This window comes from Cyprinodon variegatus, unplaced genomic scaffold, assembly GCF_000732505.1.
Source record: "Cyprinodon variegatus isolate N-32 unplaced genomic scaffold, C_variegatus-1.0 Scaffold16, whole genome shotgun sequence".
Lineage (NCBI taxonomy): Eukaryota > Metazoa > Chordata > Actinopteri > Cyprinodontiformes > Cyprinodontidae > Cyprinodon > Cyprinodon variegatus.
This window is the reverse complement of record NW_015150469.1, coordinates 49,755-61,628: the sequence shown is the minus strand read 5'-3', so window position 1 is coordinate 61,628 and position 11,874 is coordinate 49,755. Positions and strand designations below refer to the sequence as shown.

Below are 11,874 nucleotides of genomic sequence, written 5' to 3'. Positions count from 1 at the left end.
GCATAAATTTAGAAAAAAAAAAACATAATATTTTAATTATATAAAAACTATTCCTTCGTTTTAATTTCCTATGTAAGGAATTACAGATTTGATGTAGAAAAACGGTAATAATCTATTTGACCTTATCTCCCCAGGAGCTATTAAGAATTAAATATACTGAAGTAGACTGTTTAACCAATATCAAATAGCTTTAAGACAAATGCAATTAAAAACTCAACAATTAAAAAGAAGCCAAAAAAGAAATATGTTCGTCTGAAACATGCACATATCCTTAGCTGAGATGTAATGCAGTGCCCGGGGTCTTTCTGCATGGAGTTTGCATGTTCTCCCTGAGCATGTGTAGTACTCCGTACTCTCCGGGTACTCTGGGTTCCTCCCACAGTCCAAAAACATGACTGTTAGGTTAATTGGTATCTCTAGATTCTCCTTAGGTGTGAATGTGTGCGTATTTTGGTTGTATGTCCTGTTTGTCTCTGTGTTGCCCTGACAACACAGAGACATTATTATCTGACATTGGGCGTGTCAGATAATGGATGGATGAAGATGTAATTCATTATGGATAAATAGTGTAATAGCAATAGCAATTAAATAAATAATAATGGATAAACAGTGTAATAGCAATAGCAATAAAAATGCTTGGGAACAAAAATTTTGTTGAATAAGTAAAGTCCAAGATCACAAAATATGTTTAGCAAGATCCCAACAGGATGATGATGATGATGCAATGAATAGTTAAAGAACAAGACATTCATCTTTCTAAATGCTGATTTAGCTCAATTTTTTGGTATAACTAGAGGTGGAAAGATTTATATCTTTAGGGAGTTTTTTTTCAGTTATGGGTAAAGGACAACCTCATTAGACTGAGGAGTCATGGTCTCTGCCAGTTGAAAGCAATGGTGGATTTGGGATATTTGGGGCCCAAGGCGAAGGCAGGCAAGGAGCCCTCTGAAATGAAAAAAGAGAACACACAGTACAACAGGTCAATTACGCAGATACAAACATTTTAACATAATACATGTCTATTATTTGTTTATCCCTCTCTTCCATTTTCTAAATTTCCCTCTCCTTTTTAATTTCGTTTTCTGTTCTCATTATTTTCTCTTTGTCTTTCTCTTCATCTCTCCCTTTAATAGAAAACCTCCCTGCCCCTGTTTTGTTGTCTTCCTCTCCATGCTTTCTTTGGTGGAGTTTTTGTATTTTGTCCCTAAAATCGTATTTTAAGAGTAAATCTTACAATAAGGAGATCTATATCAACTGACTTTAGACCACAAAGAAAAAACTTCCAAAGCCTGAAGATTTTCTAAATATTCAGCATGATTGATTCCTAAATGACATGTCTAAATTTCTTTTCATCCTCTGTAGCAAAAACAGATGCATTTATAGCTTATTGAAAATTTCCCAAAAGCATTCCCTTCTTTAAAGGGATAGAAATGGGGGTGAGAGGGTTATCTGTTGCTCGCTGCTGTTGCAGTGAAGAAGCTAGTCACCTTTCTGCTTTCCTCCTTTTCTCCACTTTTCAGCATCGCCGGGGTAGATTATCTTCATTGTCTTTTTCTTTTCTCTTCACACTGTTTGCTTTCAAAGGTTTAGCTGCTCTCTTCTTGTGCAGTAAGATGGACTGATCCAATGTAATAAGAGAGTTATGTGACACTCACAATACAATAAGCATTCTGAAGGTACTGTATTTCAGCAAAGGATTTGAATCAGAGATGTGCATAAAATAAGCAGTTATTGTCTTAACCATGCATGTATGAGTTTTATGGGGACCTCAGGAACTTGGAGCCTAGTTGAAGGTCCCCTGGTTTAAGGTAGTTCATTGAAAAGTTGAAGTAAAAACAATTGTATTAAAAGAAACAAGTTAAACACATTAAAGTCTTTGATGGGACTAAAATTGTGCTGAGAGTCTGGGGGTAAAAAAAAACAAAAAACTATAGGGATCCTGTCATGGTCTTGGTTCTGTTGTTTTTTACTTTGCTCCTTGTTTTAAAGTTTTATTGGTATAATTTGTATTTTGTTGTAGTTTCTAGATTTATGTTCTCACGTTTTTCTGTGGTTTTCCTCTGTTGCCCTCTTGTGTTTGTTCCTTTCCCCTTGTCTCCCTCTTGTCTCCTTTCACACCTGCTTCTTGTCAGCTCGTTAGCCCTGCCTTTGTCTCAGTCAGCTCCATATACTCTCCCTCTGCTGTCACTCTTTGTTGGTTCCTTGTCGTTGCTGGATCTCTGTGCTGTTTTCTTCCTACCTCGTCTCTCCCTGTCTCCTCGTGATTATTTTCCCGATGTCTCCATGGTTCAGGTTGGGTTTTCATTATTAGTTGGATTTTTAGTTACCTGCCTTTGTTTACTGTTTTTTCCCCCATTAAACTGCAAAAAAAATCTCCTCCATCTCTCTGCCTCTGGGTCCTCAAACCTCAACCAAACCCTGACAGATCCAAACATTTGATCTATCATGTAGTAGTTGAGAATACTGAAACACTGAGAAATTTCATAAAAGCATATTTGGTGAAAATCTCTCTTGAGATTAATACAAACCTGGAGACCACCTAAAAGGCCCTAATGTTGGGATTCCATGTTTCTTTTTAATTTCACCACATCTCACCTATGACTTCTTTTAACTTTATGCTTGCTCTTTATTTTTGTGATTTTGGTAATTTAGTCTCTCCCCAAACTGTTAATAAACTGCCATAAACAATAAAACAGGTTTTAAGAGAGAAAAATTACAAAATCTCCAGGCGATCAGGAACTTTACTTTAATATCAGTAACATTTGTCTCAGTTGTGAATCAGGTTATATATTAATCAGTAAGAAAAAAGCCAGTGTTAACAAATGACAGGAGAAAACACTTTCCGCTTGAAGTATTTTATTGTTTTTATTTTTGTATAAAAACCTTTGTTTTTTCCACTTTAGGCAACAAGTAGCATGAGAGTTGATCCCACAGCATAAAGTTGAAAGTCAGACGTCATCAGTCTTCTCAGCAATCACACATCACATCCCTTTCACACGGCTAAACACGCAGAGACAGAAGAGTTAATGCGTAACAGTGGTCCCACACCTAATTTTATCAGCAGAAAAAAACCCAAAGATCAACAATAGTCAGTCTGAAATCATCATCACTTCAAACATGGTGTTATATCAAGGCTTCATGCGAGCACAGAAGAGCCACGATAAATCTGCAGCCTGACAACAACTCCAGATACTGCTTTGAGAGAGACTGATGGATGGCAGCATCGTTTAATTAGGTCTGAAACCACTGCTTTGTTGCAGCTCTGAAGCAGGATTATATTAAGACAAAACAAAAGGCTAAAACACATCAGACAACTTATACACAGCAGCACATCCTGTGTTAGGCGAGCCGTTGCCAAGAGCAACAGTAGGAATTTCAGGCAACAGAACAAAGGACTGATTTTGTGTAAGAGCTGTCGGCTCACTTCTGCAGCTCTGTATTATTCAGACAAAAAGATTTTAGAAAAAAAAAGTAACCAGGAAAGAGTTACATGTCTGCGATTTAACTCCCCGTCACGGAAAAACGCCTCATTTTACCGTCAGCACATTCAGAATCTGCAGCGCCGGACTATCGCTTCTCTACAGGAGGCTCCTCAGGACTTTCAGCTCAGGATCAATTAGCAAGAAAAACATAATGAAATCATTCCTCCTAAGGGTTCACAACTGTAAATTGAAAATCTATAACATCAGCACCTTTAAGGTTGAAAATACACATCCTCACTAAAATTCCAGGTCTAAATACAGTCTAATAAACATCCACTCATACATGCACACAATTATACGCACTTTCTCTCCAACGTAGACGCACGACAATAAAGTAGGTGAATACACAAACACGTTTTACACACACAAGATCAGGCTGTAAATCTGATCCATAAATTATTAACAATTGATTGGTGTAAGTACTTTAAGCTGCACATGTTGCAGTTTACTCATTAAATGCTTGTTTTTATTCATAAAGGTCCCTGCAAATGTATTTATATTCCTTGAACTCTTTTTTTATTTTTATTTTTTTATGTTTTTATTTCTGTTACAATCAAAACGTAAAGAGATAAAAAACAACTTAAAAGTGTGGTTTGGATTTGTATGAAGCCCCATTTACACTGATTCCCCATTAAAATAAAATCCAGTCCAACACACTGCCAATTCATAGCTAAAGATGATCCACCTGTGTGCAAAAATACTGCTCCTCTGTGAAGGCATCAGATGTCTGCTCGGGGAACAATAAACAGAATCATGAGGAGAAGGAACGCAGTGGACGAGTCAGGTGGAGATGTTTAAATAATAGGATAGGTTATGAGAAAGTGTTGGAAGGGAAACTAAAACTAGTCTGATTTATAGACGGCTACAAGCAGAGTAGGAGACACACCAGACATGCGGAAGAAGCTGCTCCGGTCAGATGAGACGAATAACGCTACAAATTTAATCCAATCATCCCCTGCCTTCTACATTTACCTGTACATCTTATGACCAACTGGAAGGTCCTGTTAGGTGGGTTAAAGTTGACCTGCCTTAGGAAGTAGCCATAAACCAGAAACCCCTGGTAAGGATGATGGACTAGTACAGTATTGAAGATCAAGAAGCACAGATGGCTACAGCAGCAACGTCAATGAGTGCTAAAGGAGTAGAAACACACGACGATCAACTAGTGACTCTCTAATCAGAGAAATATAGAATCTAACGACAAGCTGATGATGGCACAAAGAACAACATTGCTTGTATTAATTCACAATAATAAATTTAGAGGCTAAAAAATTTTATTGTAAAAAAAAAAAAAAGCAGGGGCGAAGAAAAAAACATTGGGAACCACTGGCTTAAGTTATGCCACTAGGGGCGCTAGACCTGTAACCTACAAGTTAACGCCTCCGCCGCAAAGCCGCAAAATGAAGCAATCTCCCTGTCACACGGAATCTGATTGCAGATTAATTGATGCAAATCGATTATCTGTGGATTATTTTTTTCAAACAAACGATTAATAATCGGATAGCCAAAGGTTCCTCAAAGAAAATTTTTTACGAAATTAAACCAGGTCAAACTAAAACTTTTCCACTTCAGAAGCAGTGGATAGACCATATTGACGGACAAAAACTATTTTTTTTTTAATCTTAAATGCAAAATATTTACCGTATATATCTTTTTTTATCATTTTGATATATTTCCTGCTCTAAGTGACTTGCTCTGTCAGCTAAAGCTACTTGTATGAGTTTCTATACTAGTTTAAAAAATGAAATAGTCTAGACAGCTGTACTTAATGAAATTTCTTTTTGCTTACACTTGCGTGTACAAAATGACAAAATAAAATCTGTCTATTTTCCCTTAATAATGAATCAATTACTAAATTAGTAACTGATTATTTCAATAATTGATTCTTCTGATGAATTTTTTCATTCCTAAATCTGATAGCTAACCACTTTGGACCAGCAGATTGCGAGGTCATGGAGTCACTTGGAAAGACGAGGAAACATTCAGCCCTCTGGGTTAAATCCCACATCAAAGAACTAAAACTGTGTTTAATCAGGTAGGTGTTATATCAGCTTTGTTGCCCAACAACAATTTTTAGCTTATTTAGCTTATGCAGAGTTAGCTCAGACTACCATAAAGCAGCTCTCTGGGTCAAATGGCTCCCTGCTAAGACTTTGAAATCACTCTTTAAAGATGTTTTTAGTCAAATCAGAGCTTGTGTTATTTTAAAAAGAAAGTTAACCTTAAATATTGCAAAAGCGCCCCACACTTACTGGATTTCTATCTGTGTAAAATAATTAGGAATTGCTAAAAGGTTCAAGGTATACATATACATTTGCAAGGTACTCTAATCTGGTTTGATTTATAATCTGAACTTTCTTGCACAAAAAAAGCATTTAGATGACTAAAAACTTCTATTCTGGTGTTTCATCATCACATGATATGACTGCTTATAATGTAATAATGTAGCGCTGTGAAACAAATAACCTTTCCTTGCCTTCCCAGTCTGCAAGGACTTTAAAACCAACAGCATGTAATTCACAAAAGACACAATAATTCGAGAAATAGTCAGTAAATTAGTTGGAGGTGACCTTTGCTTTTTGTCTGTCTGACTGCGGTTGTGCCAGCAGTCCAAAGTAAGCGTTAGTAACAGCTAAGGCCAGCGCTAATTCGCTGCTCTCTTGGTTCTTTTCTACTTGTCTGAGCAGTGGTGCCCAGGCTTGTGTTGCTTTAACTTCACAATGTGCGTACAGATAAAAAAAAAAGAAAAGCAGCTCTCCAGCAGGCTGCGAATGCTGCAGGAACAGTACGCAGAAACAAGTATTTCCAGGATCATTCGGTGTAGTTAGCCAAGGGAACGATCAGAGGCCTTCATTTGGCTTGACTACAGCATAAGGTTTGCGGTAATGGAAACAGAGCCAGCAGCTACACCGGCGTCTTGTCCGCAATAAACAGTTTGTGTTCAGCTTTAATAGCTTTATACATCAAGCAAACAAAAGGCTTAAGTCAGCATTTACACTCACTGTTTCTGTAGCTGTTAATGGTTTCCAAATAAGGCCGCATTCATCACCCCCAACAGAATTCCCTCCAATGTTGCCTTCATATAACTGCATTCTCACTACATCTTAGGAGTGATCTTTATGTGCTTCCAGCATCTCTTCTCTTATACTCTAACACCTTTCTGCACATAACGTAATGTTAGTCACTATAAGGGACCTGTATACTTTGAGGATTGCAGTGATTATTGTGAAATATGTATTTTACTCATCTTAGATGAAGATATTGTGCAAAATATCTGCGAAGATGCTAATGCTAAACTTCAGGAGGCAGTGGATCTGCTTCTTTTGCCCGGCAGGACTCATCTTGGCTCTGCTGTTTCGGGACGGCTTTATCAGGAGCTGCAGGCCTCTCCTCCAGCTCTGCTGCACTGTCATCTGTGCACAAATGCATGTTGGTCAAGCACTCGCCCACACTCTGTCTGCTGGCATTGTCATCAAGTGTGTCCCCTTGGAAATCCTCGACTATTTCTTGGTTCTTCTCGGCAAGCTCGGATCCACTCGCGCTCTGCAAGGACTCGTTCTGTTCTTCTTCCTCGGTTGCAGGCAGTGTTTCAAAGGCTCCAGGCTCTATGGTGCTGAGTTGATAGTACAGCAGAGAGGTGGAGTCTTTGAGGAGCTCGGAGGGGCTCTCCTCCTGGGTGTCAGAGATACACAGGACCGTAGCCCCTGTAGGAAAAGGTCCCTGCAAGAGGATCTGATCCACACCTGTAGCTTCTGCTTGCTCAGGTAGGAGGCAGAGTGGGTGCTCTGGGATCCCGTCGGAGCTCAGCTCCTGCTGCACCGCCTCTCCCTCAGCCTCCTCTCTTTCCCTCCTCTCCTGCTCCTCTGCACTCTGCAGGTGCAGGACAGCCGTCTCATTCTCTCGTTCCAGAATATCCTGCTCCACCAAGAGATCATGAACCTCTTCCACTGACTGCACCTCACTCTCCTCCAGCTCTGAGTCCAGGCCAATGCCTGAGGACAAGGTTGGGGATGTGGGGCATGTAGAAGAGGGTGAAGACATGGGGTCAGATTCAGTATACGGCTCCCCAGGCCCTTGTAATGGCAACCTCCTGTTTTCCACGTCCAGCTTCATTATGGTATGCAGGTAGTGTGTTCGGACACGGAGGGGGTTGAACTCGATGCGGCCTGCGATGTTGCCACAGCCATCTCTTGAGCAGCCACAGGGGAAAGACATCCGATCCACCTGAAAAACAATTAATTAAACAATTTTAAATATTTTAATATCTGCATGATTTGTCTTTAGGAAAGTCCTGGAGCCCAAAAAGACTTACTTGGCACTTAATACCAGCCTGGCTGCAGCCGCAGTGGCGAGGGTCACAGAACAGGCGGCAATCACAACCACACTCCTCCCTGGAGAGGCGGATGGCTCTGAGTTCGGCTTTCTCCCGGGCATCTATGCGTGCAATGCCAGAGGCCCGCAGGAGGGCTCGGCGCCGCTTCGTAGGCAGAGGCTGAAGGAAGAAACAGTCGTCCACCTCAACGGCATCCACATCGAGGTCCTCGTCTGATACGTCCTCCAGTGTAAGCAGGTCTGCCTGAGCGCACTCCACCGTGCCATTCCTCGTCAGCTGCGGACGAGAATGTAGAGCTGTGACTGCAATCGTGGAGCCACAGGATTTTTGGTGCCGAAACATTTAACTAGTCAGACACCAATTTTCTCCCTCCAGCTCTTTAGGTGGCGGTAATAAAATGCGCGAAGTTGCATGCAAACTACAAATACCTTTCAGCGATATATTTGAAATAAAATTGAAATTATGGTGTAAAAAATAAAAACAAAAGAATATCAATTTCGATTTTTGGCAAAAATCGTACAGCCTCTCATCTCGGTTGAAAGTACCTTCATCTTGCGAGCGTTGAGCTTCTCCTGACGCAGGTGCTGGCGCAGAGTATGTCTGTGGCTGCTTTCCTGCTCGCGTGCAAACTCTCCCAGCGTGTAGTGTCTGATGGAAGAGTGGTGACGGGCCATGCCCAGGGAGCTCCCCCCCTGGCTGGGCACGCTGGTGAAGCCCTGCCGCCGGGGGAAGTAATACACCGTCACCACATCGAAACGGACCCGCTTCCCCCTCGGCGATGGCTTGTGGTGTCTAAGGATGGAGGTGGCTGATGTAATGGCGGGGAAGGGAAAGAGATAAATATTTAGGACTTTATTGTCACTGTTTTGATTGGAGCAGGCGTGTTGCTTTTTCTTCTGCTCTGTGTGTCTTTCCTGATGTTACTTACGAGTAAACGGGGTGCTGGAAGGTGGGTTGAGGCTGTCACAGCTGTCCGCGCTGTCGCTGCTGGAGATGTCATCGTCCGAGTCTTTAGGTGTAGAAAACAGAGAGCTGCTGTCCACCTCTTCATATCTTCTTTTGAGGCTTAGGGACGGACCTGCCTCCATGGAAACCTGCTATCTGAGGGGACAGATCAACACTAATCGAGACACTACAAACAACCACTGTGTATAAATACAAGCGTAGAAGTCAAATGAGAGAAGTAGTGTTAGTATTTGAGGGCTAAATATTTGTGTTGGTTTTAAATCAAGCAGGTCAAAGTGTCCCAAAGATGGGTTTAGTTTCTCCTTTTCACCATGAAAACCCAAAAAAACACAGGCGACATCTGCGCAGTCCTGCCTCGTTTTCATCTGTATTCCACCTCCATCATTTCATCTGTCGCCCCACCACCACCACCACCGCTCCGTCCTGAACATCGCACATTAAATCCTATTCTGAAATTATCAAGAGTAGAACTGTAACCATAGCAACTGGTGCAACATAGTTTGTGCGAAGAGCCTTGAAGCACACGGTCTCTATGGCATTAACCCACCTGATCCTGTTTTAGATTTCGCAAGGTGGTGTTTATCACATCTGCAGCTTGAACAAACGAACCAAAGCTTGATATTTAGATTTTTTTATAAACTCAAATAATGCCTAATCCAAACAGACTTTATAGAACATTGTAAAAAAATTCTGCAATTTGCATCAGCATTGCTCTGGGCAGAGCTATGTGTGTGTGTTCAGTTAGATAGATGAGTAAAATGCCAGGCGAAGGACAGATAGACACATAGATAAATAGGATAACTAGATGCATGTTTGGTTAGATTCACAGAATGGCAGTCAGGCTAATGTAGCTTTGAAATAGACAACATAATAAAAAGTATTGATTTATTCTTTATTGTAAGGGAAATGTAAAATATCTCCATATTCAAAGATTAAGTAGGTGTCTTTCTTAAAAGTGGTGAAAATGGAAAATGTTCTTTTAATACTTCATCATGAAAATATTTTTTTTCGTCTACGGAAGAGGATTAGGGCCACTGAAAAAAAAAAAGTTAACTGATTTTTAAATTTTATTTCAGTTTAGTATGAACTGTCTTATCTGTCAGAATTCTGACAGATAACAAACATGTTAGCATCAAGCCATAGCCATGTCTGTTTTAGAGACTAGCTCTCTTGTTTTAATGACCTTCTGCTCCTCTGTTAATGAGGGGACCCCTCGGGCACGTAAAAAGTTGCCTAATTCCGTCATTTTCCACCAATGTGTCACTGGCCCTCTCAAACTCACATCTTTGTCAGTTAAGCTGAGTGCTCCCACATCTCTTCCTTCATGGTGCCCATCTACATTACGTAAAATCCAAAATTCTGAGAAAAAAGTCAAAATTCTGAGATTAAAGTCAGAATTCTTACTTTTTTCCCATACTTAACTGAAATAAAATGTAAAAATCAGTAAAAAAAAATTTCAGTGGCCCTAATCCTCTTCCGTAGTCATCTTACAAAAACTGACCTCAGGAAGAATAGTGGTCGCAGCATACTGCTAAAAAAAAAATGCTGATGATGGCCTGTGGACATGATTTAAATGGTCTATTTGAGAGGCAACCTTCTATCAAGAGAAACTCTCAATGTAGCTTTTAATATCATTTTTTAGAAAAGACATTTACCTTAGATGGTCTTAGAAAAAAATAATTATTCAGAAGCACCACAGACAAGGTTTATTGTTGATTGAATTCATGTCTTGTCAAATTTAAAGTAATTGCCCAGAGAGTAAAGACTATGAGAAATTGTATTCAAACACATACAGGTTATGTGAGCTGTGGAATATTCAAGTAATGCTGATTTAGGTCTCACTATATTTCTTGTTCTGCTATTTTAGTTTTTAGATGTATCAATAGAATCTGATCCATTCAGGTGAAAGTTGGAGGTTAATTTAAGAATGACTCTTTTCTGTATTTGTTTTGCCCTTGTAGAGGTTTAAAGATCAGTGCAGATGAATGAATATTCAAATTTTCCCCTAGTTTTTACAGTAATTATAATAGGAATATTTGCCCTTCACTCATTCTCTTTGCTAAGCTAATGACCTGTCATTATTGTCTATTTCTTTGGAGATATGTTTGTTTTTTTTACTCCACAGTCCATATGAGCTTAAGTTATGCTTTGACTTCTATTTATTGCTCTGCTGCTGACACACCTATAAATCCTCACTGTTGCAAGACAAAAGGTATTTGTATTCTGATCTTCTAATCTCATTATTAAGTACTATTACTATATAAACAATAAGATTGCTGGTTTTGAATCCTGCAAATTACTGATGTGTCACATTTTCAAGTAGCAATAAACACATTCCTAACACCACCTCAACCATACATCTAGTTTTACTGTTAATAAGATAATTACATTTTCTGCTTACTTGTGAGTAGAGCCGATATAATCATCTGTTACATAAATTACTTTATCATATTCCTTTGTTCATTGCACTTTCATTATGATATTTATTTAACAATATGAATGTTTTTTGCATAAATAAGTTAAGTAAATAAGGTAAGTATGTTAAGTATTGAAATATGTATATGCTATTTAAGAAAAAAGCCCAAGCAGGGACAGGAGTTGAGAATTAGCATAAACTCTATTTGTAGAGCTTCAGGGACATTCTTTGTTTTGGCACGATGTTTGTTTGCATCCCTGTCAAATATAGATTTAATAGATGTATAAAATCTGTATTATTATTTGTAGTTGTTAAATTCTTCATGCATCGGATCACATACACGATTTAGATCTGTATCCTGCTGCCAGAACCAGAGCCACCTTAAAACATTAATTGATCCTGATCCTTATATCTGATGCACAACTTTTTCCATGTGTCTACAGATGTTTTGTTTTGTGTTTATTTTCAATTATTACACTGAATTTGATGATCTCCAGTAAATTCTCCAAATGGTCAACAGTTTTTTGATTAATCAAGGCTGGAAATATTGTTTGGGTTTCATTGAACTCTTTGGATCGCCATACTAACTTGGAGAAACATAAAAAAAAAAAAGAACTATACACTGGGATTCTTAAAAACACATTGGATCTTTAACCCTTTATAGAGCAAGTTAGCAT

At 39.2% G+C, this 11,874-nt stretch overlaps 1 protein-coding gene across 1 annotated transcript in view; it reads right to left on the bottom strand.

The window, feature by feature from the left end:
* Positions 1 to 5,689: 5,689 nt before the first annotated feature.
* csrnp2 (cysteine-serine-rich nuclear protein 2) overlaps positions 5,690 to 11,874 on the bottom strand; it is a 7,716-nt gene continuing 1,531 nt past the window's right edge. The window contains exons 2-5 of the mRNA XM_015386208.1: positions 8,744 to 8,916; positions 8,361 to 8,623; positions 7,795 to 8,091; positions 5,690 to 7,706 (exon numbers count right to left, since the gene is read on the bottom strand). Of these exons, the coding sequence (XP_015241694.1) occupies positions 6,774 to 7,706; positions 7,795 to 8,091; positions 8,361 to 8,623; positions 8,744 to 8,903 (1,653 nt within the window). The 5' untranslated portion in view covers positions 8,904 to 8,916 and the 3' untranslated portion in view covers positions 5,690 to 6,773. The remainder of the gene's footprint in view (positions 7,707 to 7,794; positions 8,092 to 8,360; positions 8,624 to 8,743; positions 8,917 to 11,874) is intronic.